The 17,094-nt window shown below is 44.3% G+C and overlaps 1 protein-coding gene across 1 annotated transcript in view; it reads right to left on the bottom strand.

Moving 5' to 3' along the window:
• Positions 1-1,359: 1,359 nt before the first annotated feature.
• The window catches only part of LOC122122276 (crooked neck-like protein 1), a 29,928-nt gene continuing 14,193 nt past the window's right edge, over positions 1,360-17,094 (bottom strand). Inside the window, 3 exon segments of the mRNA XM_042696379.1 lie at positions 1,360-1,943; positions 1,946-1,970; positions 1,972-2,737. Coding sequence (XP_042552313.1) covers positions 1,360-1,943; positions 1,946-1,970; positions 1,972-2,737 — 1,375 coding nt within the window.

Below are 17,094 nucleotides of genomic sequence, written 5' to 3'. Positions count from 1 at the left end.
TTAAATCTGACAATGTAATGCTGCTTTTATGTGGGAAGGTGGATACTTGCTAGTCTCCCAACCTTCTCCTAAGTTTCCTCACTATATAGAGAGAAACCTAAACCTCTGGGCCCGATGAAATATCCCAGCTTCCTGGGACCAGTGGGACTCAAACCCCCAATCTGCAAAGAGTCACCAGCACTCACCAGCCACATGGCAACGGTCTCCAGCTCTGAGATTCAGAGAAGAGCCCCATTTGCTTTTCATGGGAGAATTTCATAGGAAGGGGTTTCACCTAGGTGATGTTTGCTAAAGCATCAAGCAAGCAAGGTTACAGAGCAAAACATAGCCTTTGAGTCACAAGAACATAGGCAACACATAATCTTCACTTGGTCAGCATGATCAATGCTATCAATTTATTGACACTTGATTACAAAAAACAAACAATATCCATGGATTACAGAAATCAAAATACAATCTCGGGTGGCGATAGTCTATTGAACAGAAATTATTGTTATTATAAGGTCCGGACTAATACAGTAAGTCAGTACAGCCGATGACAAGCCTCAAGGTTGTCAGTGGCCATCAGCAGAGTTTGTAGTCAACTGCAAAGCTGCCTGGCTTGGAAGCTTGAGAGACGGAGAGATGTTCTTTGACTTTGTAGCAAGGATGTTAAGGGGCTATGGCTGACAGCTGGCTATCGCCTTAGCCTGGGGGTTTCTTTACCAAGAGGTTTTTCCCCTTGATCAATAATTTTGTTCTGTTTTGATCTCACATGTTTGTTTTCATGGATATCCTTTCTTTACTGTCTCAGGGGAGACAGTAAATTTCCTGCAGCAGGAGGGACTGAGGCCAGACAATAGAAGGAAATTTCTGCCAGTGATTAGTAACTCATATGCCTTGAATTTTTAGTGGGGATTGTCACACCAGGTAGTTGGGTTCCCTTGTGTGAGATTCTCAAACAAGAGACCACTACTTGTTTCAGGCAGGAAAGAGTTAATTTTTTTTTCTTCCAAAAGGAAATAGTCATTAAATTATACAAATTTACAAATCAGGGCTGGGAAATTTGCTCCTTGGTAGAGCGCTTGCCTTGCAAGTATAAGGCCCTGGGATCAATTCCCAGCACCACATATTCAAAAAGAAAAAAGCCAGAAGTAGCGCTGTGGCTCAAGTGGAAGAGCGTTAGCTTGAGCTGAAGAGTTGAGGGACAGTGCCCAGGCCCAGAGTTCAGGCCCCACGAACTGACCATAAAAAAAAATGTACAAGTCAAAATACAAAACAAGTGGAGAGGTTTAGGAGCAGTGTTTACAGGCAGGTGTCCTGGCTAAGGGAGGCTCTGGATGGAAGAGCAGCACTGGGTGAGGCAGGGTGGCTCCAACTTCAGAACTTGAGGCTGAAGCCTGGACCTACGGCTGAGGCCCCCTGGTTGGTGGTGGTGAGGTAGAAGCCTGTCTCCATCACCTCCTCCTTCTCACCCAGCTGGTTGAAGCCTAGACCACCCCTGGGGGGTTGGTGGCTGGTGCCACACTTCACCCTCTGCTGCTGCTGCTCACTCTTGGCAGGCCAGGTGGGGAACATGGAAGGGTATATAGGGAGGGGGTTCTCATGGAAATACTCATGCTTGAGGCCATCTTCTGCTGTCATCCGTCTCCCAGGGAAATAGGTCAGGAACTTGTTCATGAGATCAAAGCCTTGGTCTGAGAGCAGAATCCCGAAGCGCTTCCGGAGGTGGTTGTAGGGTTGTTGGCTGAAGGTCATCTTCTTGACCACCGGGAGCTCATTGTAGCCAGGCCAGATTTTCTCACTTGGAGTCCCCAGATCCTTGAATATCTTGTGGATCTGATCCATCTCTGACTTCCCAGGGAACAGGGGCTTATGTGTCAGCAGCTCTGCGAAGATGCAGCCCACCAACCACATGTCCACGGGTGTGGAGTACTCCTTGGCGCCCAGCAGCAACTCGGGGCTCGGTACCAGAGGGTCACCACGACGGGGGGTGTAGGCCTTCAGGGGCATCCCGTACTCTCGAGCCAGCCCAAAGTCAGCGATCTTGAGGATGCCTCCGTGGCTCAGCAGCAGGTTGGAGGTCTTGAGGTCCCGGTGCAGAATCCAGTTGTCATGCAGGTGATTCACCCCCTGCAGCAGCTGAAGCATCAGCGTCTTCACTTCCCCTGGCAGAAAGGGCTGCTGCATGGTCTGCATGAGGCTCTTGAGGTCATGCTCCACGTAGTTCATCACTATGTAGATCTGGTCCATGTGGCTGCCCACCACCACCTCCCGGATGGTGACAATGTTGGGGTGCTGGGCCTTGAGGAGGGTGTTGATTTCTCTCAGGGATGTGATTGGGAACCCTTCTCTCCCCTCCACTTTCCACCATTTCAGAGCCACAATGGCGTCTGTCTTCTTTTCCCTGGCTCTATACACGACCCCGTAGGTGCCTTCCTCAATCCTGTTCAGGCACTGGAACTCCTCCACGCTGCGGCAGCCCTGCAGTGCCGGCAGGTATTTGGGCAGTTCCTGCTTGGGCTCAGTGGGCCACAGGGCTGGGGAGTCAGGAGAGTGGTCCCCTGTGGTGGACATGCTGCTCTGCGGGGTCCCCTCGCCCACTTCCTCCTCCTCTTCTTCACTATCCCCGGAATCTCTGTCAGATCGCGACTCTGGAACAGCCAAGATGAGGTCTTCGTGGCCGGGCTCTTCACCCTCACTCATTTCTTCCTCGTTTCCTAAGTCTGCAGACTGCTCTGAGGCCTCCTCCCAGTGGCTCCGTGGATCTTCCGAGCCCGAGCCTGATTCCACTGAGGACCTGGCAGAGCTGTTTTTCCTCTCCCTGTCACTGACACTGTCCTGTAGGTTAGACAGCAGATCTCTTGCCTCCGTTTTCTCTCCTTTGACTGGCTTCGGTCTGGCTCCCAGTGCAAAGCTCTCCCTGGGCGGCCACACCGGGCTGCGACTGCAGGGAGTGGCCCTGCCCTTGTCGCTGTAGGCCTCCCTGGTCCTCCAGTGGTGTGCCAAGCCCTCCCTGCGGGCCTCAGGCTCCTGGCGCCATCCCTGTCCCTTCTGGTCCCGCGTCTCCTTCTGGTGCTTGCTCCTCCTGCGCTCCCATCCTCGCTTCCCTTTGACCTGCTCCAGGCGGTCCCCCTCTCTCCAGGGACATTCTCTTGCCAGTTTCCTCCTTTTCTGTCTTAGCCATTCGAGGTGGTCTTGGCCCTGCTCTTCTCGGTGTCGCTTCCGAGGTCCGTGCTTGCTTTCTCCTTTCACTCGAGCATGCTGCCCCCCTCCGCTGAGTGGCTGCCATGTCTGTGCTTCTCTTCTCTTGTGTCTTCGCTGCGATGGGCCTTTGCTGGCCGAGACATCTGCTGTGAGGGATGGATGGCCAGAGGCTCCGCTTCCTCTCCCCTGTCTTCCATTGAGTCCTCTCTTCTGTAGGGTGAGTTCCTGGTTGTGATCTCCCTTCGGGGATATCTCTGCTCCCCTTGTTCAGCAGAGTCCTGCTTGGAATCCCTGTCATCAGAACATTTTAAGCATTCCATCTCTGCTTTCTCCTCTTGTTTTCTCGTTCTCTTCTTTTCTTGGAGAATTTCTTCTAAAGTTTTCACTCTCCACGAGTCCTGTCCACCACTCATTTGAATTAAAACCGCCGTGGTGTACTTCTTCTGAAAGAGATTATTCAGGAGAAAGACCAGTTTACTGGCCTGCCAGAGATGGAGATGGGCAGAGAATGAAGGTTTAGGACTGGGGAGAGGGATTATATAGGGAAGGGCAAGGAGGAGGTGTGGCCACAGCAATGCAGAAATGACCACAGAACCTAGGGAGCCTCTCAGTGTTGGAAGGAGGGGAGACTGAGCACATGAGGGTGTGGCTGGGCAGCTGAAGACAAGACAAGGAGGGTTGAGGGCGTGGTTGGGCAAATGAGGGTGTGGCTGGGAGGATCAGGGCCAGGTTGGGAGGCTTGTGGGGGCCATCAGATGAGGGCATGGCTGGACCACTGAGGAGATTTTGGGTCAGGCTGTGGTGGGGTCTTTTTGAGGAAGAGAAGCTAAGGGCAGGGTAGGGACTGTTTTCCTGGGCAGATCTATCATTCCTGCCTTGTTACAGTTCTGAAGGGCACCCATGCTGCCTAATTGTGCTGATTTCTCAAGGCGGAGACCAGTAGTAATAGTTCCTTGGTTGTGACTAGGCTTATGCATCTAAGGAAAGTGGTCTTGGGAGGCAGGGGCTGAACATTAAGAACAAAGCCATTAAAGAAGTTATTAGAGGCCACACAAAGGTCACACAGAAGGGCAACTATCCATTCCCACTAGAAATGAATAAAATGACTTGGAGATGACAAAAGAAATGGAAAGGATTACAGAAGCGGGCAGTCAGCTCGGTGTTAATCTCATCTTCAGGGATGGAAGTCAGCTTTACCTTAGTAGGCCTGAGAGGAGCAGGTGTACCTTGTAGTCAGTGTCAGTCTAGGAGGAACCGGAGCATAAAACTTTTTCACACTTGACAGATGAAACCACTGTGGCTGTCCACTGAGCTACACTGGGGTGGGAGTGGTCAGCAGGACCTGGTGAGACCCTGTCCAGCTAGCATGTAAATCAGATGTATTAAGGGTTTTGAGAAAGACTTGCTCCCCAGAAAAAACTGTGGGAGAAGGGAAAAGGCCTTGATGAGACTGGGGGAGGCATTTGTCAGCTTGTTGGCATAGCATATGTCTAAGAAGAATTAGGACAGGAAGATAATCCATTTTGAGAAAAAAAATGTTTGAGTTATCTATGACCAGGAGAGCTGATCCTTCCCTCTGGTCTCTATGTCAGGCTTCTCTGATTCCCAACCTTGTGTAGCTAGTGGGAATCATCAGGAAACTGTATACCTGAGATCTCCATACCTTCAGAAGCTCTTCTCAATTGAAGCCAATCAAGAATGCTCTACTTTTCATGTACTCTTGAGTATTTTTAGAAACGAAAATAGAAATTTATGTATGAAGTATGAAGATACTGTGATGTGAAGAAGACATGGGAATAGAGAACAGATGGCTTGTTAACACTGTGAGGAGAATGGAAGGATGTGTTTTGTCCAGGCAGGAGCACTTGAACTGACAGGACACAGGTGATAGATGAGCCAGCACAGCTATCATAAAGGTAGGATATGATCTTCCTTTAAGATCTCCCCCCCCCTTGGAATTGGGGCTGGAAAATGCCAGTTGAACTACATTCCTGGCCATGTTTTGAACTTGTGACCCTTCTTTCTCAGCCTCATGAGTTCCTGATATTGAAGGAATGCACCACCTTTTAGTAAAAGATCCATGACAAGTGGATAATTGGCTTTTCTGTTTCCTCAACATTGTTTTGTGTATAGGTGTAGTGATGGCAGTTCTACAGCGGCCTTAGAAAAACTGGGGATCTCTGAAAAAAAAACATATGCAGACATGAGAAGTTCTCGCCTGCTTGCCTTCCCCTGCTGTCTGTTGGCTATAAATACCAAATGGGTGCTAAGGATGGGAGAAAATTAAGATGGACCCAATTCTAATGCTGCTGGATCCATGAAGCCCTGTGATCCATCTTCTTGAAGCTGTGAACCCATGTGTTGACTTGCTATTCCTGAGCATTTCCTGTTTCTGAACAGTTATTATTTGGTTACCAGAGAGAAAACCCTGGATCTTATTATTGGAGGTAGACTTGACAGTTAGAATTCTCCCTTGAGCTAATCCTGATTTAAGCCCAACTAGTATTGGCTTGACCTTGACCTGAGGGTTGTCTTGGCCTTCAGTTGATCAGGGGAGGATAGGATCTTCTGGATTCTTCTTTGACCTTTCATAAGGGACCTCAGAAAAAGATATGAGAGGAGGTCTCAGTGGTATTGAGAGGATGTTTCAGTGGCTATCATGTTCTAGTGTTCAATGAGAGAGAATTAGTTCTAATTTTTAGAAATATTTCATGCATAAGTATCTGGCTTTATGGGTAATGTGTGTATACATGTATATATATGTATATGTATTTTAAAGACTACATTCTACAAATTGAAAATCATGCAATATATCTCACTTAATGTATTTATAAGCCATGATAACTGGCAAAAATATTTAGGCTTATAGTTTTGCCACACACGGTATAGTTTCAGTGACTAGGTTTTACATAATGATACAGCCTATGAAACACTGTATTTACCTTGGTCACCTATGCATACAGCAGATGTCTTGGAGACAGCAATTCTGTAACAATGATCATTCCTGTGAATGCTTTTGTGACTTCAAAGGATACTTGAGTGCTAATACAAGAACCTGCAGAGTGAGTTAGTCTTACCTTGTCTGGGTCATCTGGGAGTGTCATTAGGAGCCATTAATAAGAGTACTTGCAACACTGAAACCACTTCAGACATTTTAAAAAGTCAAAAATATAACTTCTGCAATGCCAGTAAGATGATGATCCTAAGGAAAGGGATGCAGCGAAGTGGTTCTTCTCATCCTCAGGAAGATGCTGGTCCTCCCAAGACTGCAAGTCTTCTCACTTTGGTCACAGGCTAGACTGTTGTGGTATACCGTGTTCTAAGCAGTAGACCAGGACATGAAATGCTTACCTGTCTCCCTTTGGATCTATAACAAAACTGGAGGACCAAGAAATCAAAGCCCCAATGTGGAAGGAAGGTGGCTGATCTCTGAACCATAGAAGGGAATGATTGTATTCTGTGAGGTGAGAGTAACCTCTCAGCCACTGAGGTTGGTCTTTCAAATTGCTAGTGTTGATAACAATAGGTTATATTAGCAAGAATGATGTCAAACACACAATGCTTATCCTCCTTGGAGTTTGTCTTCTAAGCCAATTACTCAAATCTTAAATATTATCAACTGTAAATGTGTAATTTTGAAAACTCCAGAGACTTGATTTGACTTTAAAGTTGAATTGCAAATCACATTAATAGGGTATGCATGACCTGGGAGACAATCCCCTGTCTCAATCCTAAATCTAGCCAGTATGTGACTGTTAATACTCAGTAGCAAGCACTGAGAGATGAATACATATACTTGCCCTATTTCTCATTTTAAACTGGAATCCATCCCCTGAACAGCCCCTGGAAGGGAATTTTCCAAGGATGGAAATGAAAGGAAACTTATTCTGCTAAAGCATGGATGATGACAAGCGTCTATTGAGGAACCTGGTCTTGGTTCCTGTTTCAGAGGAGCATTAAGGTGTAGCTATTTTAATTAGTCCTCGGGACAGAATGGGTAAGTGCAGTTTGAGAGTTCTCTATTGAACCTCTCCTACATTGCAGCTCACAAAGCAGTGCTCCCTCTTGAGGCCCTTGAAATCTCAGTCCCAGAGACCATGCCATCTGCTGCTCACCTGTGTGCCATGGCAGAAGATAAACAAGTCACCAGTAGGAGGTTTCTTGAAGGTTGTTTTTTCCATGCTGACTTGTGCCTTTAACTTTCAAGTTCTTGAAACATGTGTTAAAGGAACTTCTTTTCTAGTAGTGACGGGGTTAAAACTGAACACATGTTCCCTTTCTAGTGACTCCCTGGGACTCTCAGGCAGCCACAAGTGTGCATTAGCTAATGCACAAGTATGCGTTAATATTGTGGTATGGACAGAACCCACACATAAACTGGAAACCTGGCATGTGGGGAATGCATGTTTCAGACCATTAATTGAAACTAGGTAGATCATATTTCTTTGTTTCCCACTGAAGACTGGTACCCCAGCCAGTGGTGCTTAGTGGAAGCAGAGCAAACAAGATGACCCTTGTCTTTGTATGTCCCCAATTCCTGCCCATGTGGGCAATAGCATTTTGGAGTGAAGCAGACATCAAAGCTGCACTAGTTTCTTTGTGACCCTAACTGTCTCCGATGATAATTGAGAATTTTTCAGACACATACTCTTTGTTTACAATATTATTACTATTATTATCATTATCTTTAAGTAGTTATAGAAAGAAGTTTCCATTCTACAAAACAGTATATGAATATAAGGTGCATAGACATACTCTTGAATTTCTTTTCCTCCCACTATGTTGTCTTGGTCTAGGTAGGAATGGCTTGGCCATTAGGAAGTTGAGTTGGTTGTTGCTTAGATATCTGCCTTTAACACCTGGATGTTCAGTTTGAATCCCTGCAAAGGCTCTGTCCACATCTTGTGGAACAAACAGCAGAGGCATTGGTGTCTGTACAATGGATGGCCTCTGAACCATCCAGCCTGTCCGGAGGATGTGAATTGATTGTTGTGCCCAGGTCACAGGACCCCCACCAAGAAGACCACCGAGAGTCAGACTTTACAGCGGTACTAAAGTTTTATTTAGTCAGGCTGCAGCTCAGGCCTCGTCCTGCACACCGACACAGCACAGCCTAGGAGGAGAGCCCCAAACTAAAGATTTTCAGGGCTTATGAAGGCCACACAACCAACCAGGTGTTTGGATTACCACCACGTATTTCTCTGCTAGACAGAATTTGCTGATCTTAGGTTTAAACAAGCAAAAAGTGGTCACTGCCTCAAGTACTTTAAGCCTTCATTGATCTCATGGGTCTACCTGACCTGCTGAGAAGCTGAGCTGCTGAAGATGTTGATGTACATGATTGGCTGAAAGTCCACTGTTCCCTTCAGGTTCTGTTATGGCAGGTGTTGTTCATGAGGACAGAAAAATTCTAAGTTTCCTGTGGGCAGAAGATGCAAGAATTATTTTCCAAGTACAGGTCTTGCCTATTTTGTGTATATCATGAATTCCTTTGGATTCTTTGCTGGAGGCTCCCAGTACATGTTCCTGGGAGGTAGTGGCCAGAATGGGGTAGAGTCTTCCAGAAGCTTGAGCAAGAGCAGGTATGAGGTGATTCTCAAGAGCCCTCCCCCTGTGTTTTTCTTCTGGCCTCATGCAGCATCTTCCTCTGATTCTTGTTCTTAATGAAAAGGCAGGTAATGTCATCTTGCTATGGACATGTTCTCTTATGGTTGGTCATGCAGCTTAGGCCCTTGCTCCTTGCTGGGTCTTGGTTGCTGGAGTTTTTTCTTCTAGGACCCCTCTCTTATCATGAAATTGCTATTGTCCTTGGTATTGGCATGGAATGGTATGGCCTGGGGTGGGGCTGTCAGCTGTTGGCCTCAGCATCAGTCTCCTTCCAGGGAGGGTTTTTGCCTGCCTGGGACAGTTTGAGCTCTGTCCCTGGAGTGGTCTCTGTCTACTGTTTGCATAGTAAATATGGGAATTGTCTATCATATGTGGGCTCAGAGTTAGTTCAGGACCCATACTTCCCCTGTGGGCAGGTGTTCTTCACCTGAAAGCTTCATGACCATGAGATAGTAATGGTCCTTCTCTCTCCTCCTTGGACTTCATTCTTTCCTAAAAATGCTTAGCTTCATTTTGAAGAGGAAATGGCCTTTAACCTTCACTCAGACGAGGATAGCTTTGAGTAAGACCCACTTCTGCCAACTCCTGGGTAGCCAAAGTTCTCTCTGGAATGAAAATATTTTTGTAGCCTCTGCAAGACAAGACTCCTGAGGAGCCTGCATGTTCTGGGTCATTGGCCAGGCCCATGCCCACTCTTCAGGGTTCTGGTGTTTGGTAATATATATCAAGTATACAAACTGTGGTCTTGCTGAATGTGTGAGCATGTTTGCTCCACATTGTCTATGGCCTGGAGTTTCTCTTGCTTCAGTGTCTAGTCTACTTTCCTTATGCATCATCCTTCAGGCTTCCCTTTGACTATGAAATCACCATGAATATGGGCCTTGGGTTTCCAGGCCACCTGTTTCTCTCTTCTATGAGGGATGGTGTCTGTGGGCAGGTGCTTTTCTAGCCTATATTTCAAAGGGTGGAGTCCTTCCCACCCTTTACCTTGAGTTTTATTTATTGGTCTCTGCCCCCATCCTTTCAGTCTAGGTGGTAGGTCCAATCCCTGATTGATTTGAATTACAACTTGGAATGGACTAATAAGTTTATATCCCTTTAGGGGCCTATAGTCACGTTCAGATATGACAGATAATCTGATTCCCTCCATCTAGCTGTTGGCTTCATTAGTCAATTTGGTCTCCACAGTCTGGGTCCAGAATACTTAGAGAAGATGATGTAAACAGCTGCTCACGTCTTGCTCACATCTTGCTTTATTCAGGCTTAATCCTGGATCTGGTTGTTAGATGGGTTATGTCCATTGGCCAGGTATATCTCTCAAAAACTTTATACACCTACATCAGAGACTTGGTGGAATAGGAATTGGAAGAATTTTCTGGTGTCTGTGATTACTATTCATGATTAGAAAGGTGATCTGGAAAGCTAGCTGGCTATGCCCCAGTCATGCTAGGTGATGTTGGGACTTGGCTCTGGAAGTGTCCCCTCTGAGGCTGGTGGTCATCTGGGAAACACAGGGTGAGCCTGTAGGGCCCCTGCTGAAAGCTAGGACCTCCATTCTGGTTACCTAGGGATCGTAGACAGTGTCAGTGTAGTCCCAATCAGCTGGATTTGATGACTTGCCAGGCTTTCTTAGTCCAGCTTCTTGGGACCTAGTGTAACTACTTTTCTCAATTACTGCTTTTTCTTATGTATTATTATACCCAGATGCTTTAACAGATCATGGTAAATCTCATTGATCTCGGGCCTTGAGTTGATTCCCTGTAAAACTTTGAGTGTTTCCTGCTGTGTGGCCTGTTACTGGTATCTTCAACCTTGGCCAGGTATTTCTCTTAACAGTTTTGGAGGCAGCTACCATAATAGAAGTAGAGTCATGAAGCTTGTAAGCTCCTTTCTATACGTATGGCCCAATACCTTTTCAGTGAAATATCCTCTGCCTTTAATCTGATGCCCCTGACCTCTGGAAATGAGCTTTTGGTAATAGCTGTGTTTCCACACATAGAAATTGTACAAGGACATCTGAGATTTGTGAGTGCTATTCTTAGGTTTGATTCCTGAGATTCTAATCAAGGGTTTGCTGCCTATCTGAGATTTGTGAGTGCTATTCTTAGGTTTGATTCCTGAGATTCTAATCAAGGGTTTGCTGCCTGACACCATGGTACCAGTTTTTGCAAGGAGTAACTGACAAAGGGACAGTAGAAACTCAAATCTGTCTGTGTAGTTGGCAGGTAGTGAAGGAATTGAAATGCCCTGGGATTAAGTGTGAGCAGCATCTGGTTGTAACTGGGAGTCTCCAGTCTGTTTTGGTCCTTCTCCAAGTCTGATGGATCCCATTTCCTTATAGGGTGGTAAAGCACTGTTCTCATGTTGCAGGTAAGACTTGCCACATTCTTTGGTTCTCCCAGGCTCTGAACTTGCCAGTTCATGGGTCTATTTCTATTTTTATTGGAATGTACAGGCATGTTGTAGGTTCTTGGCTAATAATGGGGCCTAGGCTCGTCTGGAGGCTGAATATCCAGTGTGAAGGTCCTTCATGGTCTCTGGACCCATACTATAGGTGGGTGCCCCTTCCTACCCTATGAATAATTCAGAATCCCTTAGACTTGTGTTCTTTATCCTTGTACTTCTGATGGTTATCCAGGATTAGATGCCCAGCCTTGTAGATAGCTGGCAACTCTCCTCACCTGGGGGAAAGGAAGATCATAGAGCAGTCCTGGAGTCAGATACTGTCATGGAGGCCTCCCAGCAGAGAGGCTTAAAATGGAATGGATTCAAGTATTCCTTGAAATGAACTCAGTGGCATACTGATGCAAAATGATGAACCCTAGTTGGATGTTATTTCTGTTAAGATGTTTCCTTGAATTACTACTCTGGTCTTAGATTGTAAGACGTTCTTCAAACCTTTTCACTGACATACATGCATACCTATGGGGAAGAGTTTGATACTTACATGCATAGTATCATATTTGAATGCTATCATCTCAAATACTTTATAGTTCTTTGTGTAAGAACACTGGAAATCTCCTCCTAGATTTTTGAAATATTCAATATATAATCTCTCTGCTGGGCATCAAACACTAGAATTTATCCATTCTATTGAGCTGGTACTTTTTGGCCACTCTTCCTTATCCTATCTTCCCAACCTCTGACTACTATTCTCCCAAGGTGAGATGCTTCAACATTGAGACCATAGATTATTGTTCTGTACCTCAGCACTGCACTGTTCCAGGTTCATGCATATTGCCATAAATGATAGCATTTGATTATGCTTGAGTAGTATTCCACTGTGTAGGCAAACTATATTTATCCATTTATCTTAGGGTGAATCTATATCTTGTGAGTTATTCAAATTTCTTTGAGTAATGCTGCAGTAACACAGCAGTGCAGACAGGACTTTGATCTCTGCTATATAACCAGTAGTGGATCCCATGGTAATTGTGTCTTTAAATTTATTATTTTTTGCCTGACCTTGGGAAGTCCTCCAGGCAGTCCTGGGGACTCTCCCTGAGCTGCTTCTGCTCAAAGCTAGCACTCTACCACTTTGCACCACAGTACCACTTCTGGCTTTTTCTGTTTATGTGATACTGAGGAATGGAACCCAGGCTTACATGCATGCTAGGCAAACACTTTACCATTAAACTGCGTTCCTAGCTCATGTCTATAAATTTTAAACATACTACCATACAGTTTTCCATAAGGGTTGTACTACTGTACCAATAGTATATAATGTTCTTCAAAACTTTAAACTTAAGCAGACTTCTAATTGGAGAGGGGTGATATCTATTGAGGCTTTGTGAGTTATATAATCCTAATTAGCAATATTTTTCATAGGCCTGGTAGGTATTTTGCAGATTTCTTGCACTATCTATTCAGGTCTTTTTTCAATTGCAATTGTATATTCTCTTGATACTGAATTTATAATTTCTGCATATTATGCCCTCATCAGCTTGTTTACACATGTCTTCTTCCACTCTCTAGGTTTCTTATGCTGTTTCTTTTGCCATGCATAAAAGTTTTAATTTGAGGTAGCCCCATTCATTTGTTTTGCTTTGGATATCTTACTTTTCAAAATCCTTGCTCAGACCTATGATATACAATATTCCCTGAGGTCTAATTCAGAAAATTCAAAATGCTCCTAAATGTTCACACAATGCCAGAAATGGAAAATTCTACTTGACCATAGGTGACAGGTTGTAGTCAAAACCAAGGCATACCAACTGTACAAATGAGTTCAGGTGTGTGTAAGTTACACATACACAAAATATAGCAATTTCATGTTTACCTCTTTAAATTTGGTCATTTCCAATACATCCCCATGATCTGTCATCCAAAACATTTCTGACCAAGGCATTTGGAGAAGGAGTCTCATTGTTTTGAGTCCAATGTTTGGATTTTGCTTTGAAGTCTTATATTTTGAGTTGATTTCGTGTATGAGTTAGAGGTCTACCTTCCAAGAATGACTATCGAGTTTTCCCAGCCTGATTTATTGATGAGGACCTTCTCTCTGTTGTGTTGTTTGGGCTTCTGAAAATCAGTTGCCTAAAAATACCGGTTTGTTTCTGGTCTCTGTCCTGTTCTGCTGTTCTTATCCCAGCACCATGCTGTTTGGGTTCCAATAGCTTGGTAGTATATTCTGAGGTCAAACATAGCTCTAGCTTTATACTTTTTCCTCAAGATTGCTCTGGTCATGGTGAGGCCCTCTCTGGTTCTATTAGATTATACGTGATCAAAATGACCTCAATTTAACTTGAATTACTTCTGTAAATACACAGCCTTTAAAGACATCACCTTGGGTACAGTTGGTTAGGATTCAAAAGGTTTTTGAGGGAGATTTCCACCCTTGAAATGACAATATTCTTCATCTTAAGCTCACTGTGAGCTTAACATAAGTAACTCAGACATGCATTCACAAGTATCTCAAGATTATTGAGTTTCTTCCATTCTAGCAAATACCCACACTAAAGGTCAGTGAACTGCTCTTGAGTGTAGTTTGGATATGTGGCAGGAAATTTTCATGCTTTCTCTTTTACAGGCAAGTGGGCTTTCTTCCTGTGATTGCTCAGGACAATCATGTCCCAGAATCTTCTGGTGATATCCACAATCTTTGGACTAGATGACTATTAGGGCATTATGGGTGTTTGTAAGTTTTAGGGACTATTTAATCTGCCAGCTATTCATCAGCTAAAAGATTGATAGCCAAAGATTTTCCTCCCATTCTGTGTGTTGCCTCTTGAGTGTGACAATTGTCTCTCTGTGTGTGTCAGATTTCCCCTAGCAGTTTCAGGTCTTCACCATAAGATCTGTGATCTATTTTGAATAGCTTGTCAGGGTGAGAAGAGAGGGCTCTACCTTCAGTCTTCTACATGTTGCTATCCAGCTTTCCCAGCACCACTGCTTTTTAAAAATATTGTCAAGGTGATGTATAGAAGGGTTACAGTTACATAAGTAAGGCAATAAGTACATTACTTGTTGAACTTCTTACCCCTTCCGTCGCTTTTCTCCTACTCTCCCTATCTCCCCAATCCCCCTCAAGTTGCATCTTGTCTTGTGTATGTCACTGTTGCATTGGTTCCCCCCTTGTCCTTTGTCTCATGACTCTGTTGTTCACTTCTCTTTCCAATTCAAATAAACATATACACAATCCAGGGTACCAGAATCAAATACAGTGACAACAGGGGATGGATATACCATAGGGGGAAGAACAGACAAGAGAAACAAGAAATCACATAGTACATTAAAAACAACAAAGAAAAACCTCGTGTGTCCATATCTTGGAGTTCATTTCCCTTAGCATCATCTTATATGGTGGTATGTGCATAGCTTTTGAGCTATTCTGCTCATCTGATAAGATTACCCTAGACATATACTAATTATTGCCAATAAGGGAAACTATGTACCTGTGATTCTTTGGGTCTGGATTACTTCATTTATAAAATCAAGATGTGGTCATAATTAGCTTAACTTTTTAATGCTTTGTTTACATTTTCATAATTGGAATTGGCCTGTGACTTGCCTATCCAGAACTTTCCATTACATTGAATCATTTTGTCTCAAAGTGGCAAAGTACAGTTAAGGTTACATTTTCTGCAATGTGTGGAAACAACCAAGCTTGGAAAAAAGGGTTTGTTTTCTTATCCCTCATGCAGACCCTGTGCAAATTATTACCAGTCATGGTGGGCTTCCTGTCAGAGAGGTGGTGTAACCAAATCTGGCCATGGAGCACCTCATCCACCACTCCTATCCCTTTGGAGACTGTCCTGACAATACATGTCTTTTCAAGCATCTCTGGTGTGGGAGACAAGCACACTTTTCCTATAGAACAGCAGAGTCTGTGGCACTGTGGCTCAAGTGGTAAAGCATTAGCCTTGAGCTGAAGAGCTGAGGGACAGCACCCAGGCCCAGAGTTCAAGCCCCATGACTGACCACATTAAAAGTAACAGAGGAGGCTATACAGGGACCATTTCTAAGAGTTCCATGTCTATCAAGCCTTTGGCTTTAGTGAAATAACACATAGTGCACTTCTCTAGAGTCTTCTTTGCTTTTAGCTTTTCTCTTTGATCAGAGCAGTATACTGCCATTAAAGAAAGCAAAGTCATTCATCAATGACTTCATGATTTCATCTCTGGAGATGGCTACAGAGACAATTTGGTACTTGTTCTAGTTCCCTCTATGTGGGAAATGAGCTCAGATTGCATATGCTGTCTTCTAACCTCTTTCCTTCGCTCTGTCTGCTCACATTGGTGAGTGTTGGTACTTTAGCTTTTGCCCTATTGACCCCAAGTATTTTTCTGGTTGAAAAATTCACAACTTAGTGGCATGTCTTGTATCTGGTTAGATCTAGTCTTAGAGTAGATGGAGAGTCTTATTTCATCTTTTAGAGATGCCTTGTTTTCTAGGATAGTTTGGCTTCCACTTCTTAATAAGCCTTTATTCTTAATATCTAGAAGCATCTAAATGATAGACCTATTCTAGCCATAAGAATCTATCATGTTCATAATGTTCCATGTGAAATAATAGATGATACCATTAGTGCTGCTATTTCCACAATATTTGACTGGCAAAAGTCTGTTTCCTTTTCTCCTGATTAGGCAAGAAATTCAAAGTTCCAAATGGGAGGCCAAGGCCAAGTTTTAGGAAAGATAGGATACCAGCAAGAACAAGTGTTTTTCCAGAAGCTTCAGTTTTAGACGTTTTCTGTTTCCATTATCAAAAATTGGGAGGGGGGAGGTTAGAAAGCCAACGTTCTATGTGGGCATTAGCTAGTAAATGGTAGTTTAAGACTATCTCTGGAGATCGACAGTGCTTGCTGTCTACATTTGGATGCAGAGTCTCTTAGAGGGGAAGAAGGAAGAGCTAGCTCCTAGTTGTGACTCTTCTTTTTGTCTTCAACACCTCCTGAGTGAGCAGAAGCCACTTCACTTGGTGATACCCAAGTACTGTGGGTGACTTTGATCATATTGTATGTTTGCTCTCAGAGGCCTGCTCATGGGGCCCTGATTGATGCCCAGTAGCTCCCCTTCATTAAAGAGTTCTTCTATCTACTTATATTTCTATTGTAGTCTGAAGCACAGTCTTCTGGGGGAGAGGGCTACTTAGACTAGATGGAGCTCACATCTGACTGCTATGTAGCAGGTCTGCACTGACAGGGCTTCAGCAATGGACATGGCAGGGATGGAGAGGTAGGCCTTCTTACATGATGAGGTTCAGAATATAGCAAACTTAATGGTCAGATGGGACTTAGAGGCCTAGTTCTTGGGAGATAATGTCTCAGGATCTTCTTGTAGCTTCGCAAACCTATACAACATCAGCCTGGAGAATCTCTCAGACTATTCTGACACTAGCTTTAAGCTCTGAGGTGGGGGAGAGAACCTATACCTTGGAGGTGTAAAGAAACAGAACTTCCTGCTGGATGAGGCAGGCTCAGCACCCTGAAATCCTTAACCCTGACATTATTTTTTTTTTTTTTTTTTTTTTAATTTTATTTTATTTTATTTGAGAACATACTGTACAGAGGGGTTACAATTACATGGGCAGGATAATGCATACATTTCTTACCAAGCATTGCATCCTCCTCCTTTGTTTACCCTTCACCTCCCTTCCCAGACTCCCCCCTCCCTCCCACCCAATCATACCCCCCCTCCCCCCCCCCCACCGACATTGTAAAGCTAGTTTTGACATGACATTTTGTACTTCTCATTGTTGCAACAGGTCCACCTGAATCCTTAAACGACTTGTTTGTCCCCGTCTCCTCCACATGTTATACTGACATGTTATAGCTCTGAGCTCCTACATCAACAAATTGGA

This window comes from Dipodomys spectabilis, unplaced genomic scaffold, assembly GCF_019054845.1.
Source record: "Dipodomys spectabilis isolate Male_0828 unplaced genomic scaffold, ASM1905484v1 ptg000207l, whole genome shotgun sequence".
NCBI lineage: Eukaryota > Metazoa > Chordata > Mammalia > Rodentia > Heteromyidae > Dipodomys > Dipodomys spectabilis.
This window is presented reverse-complemented; position numbering and strand designations above follow the sequence as displayed.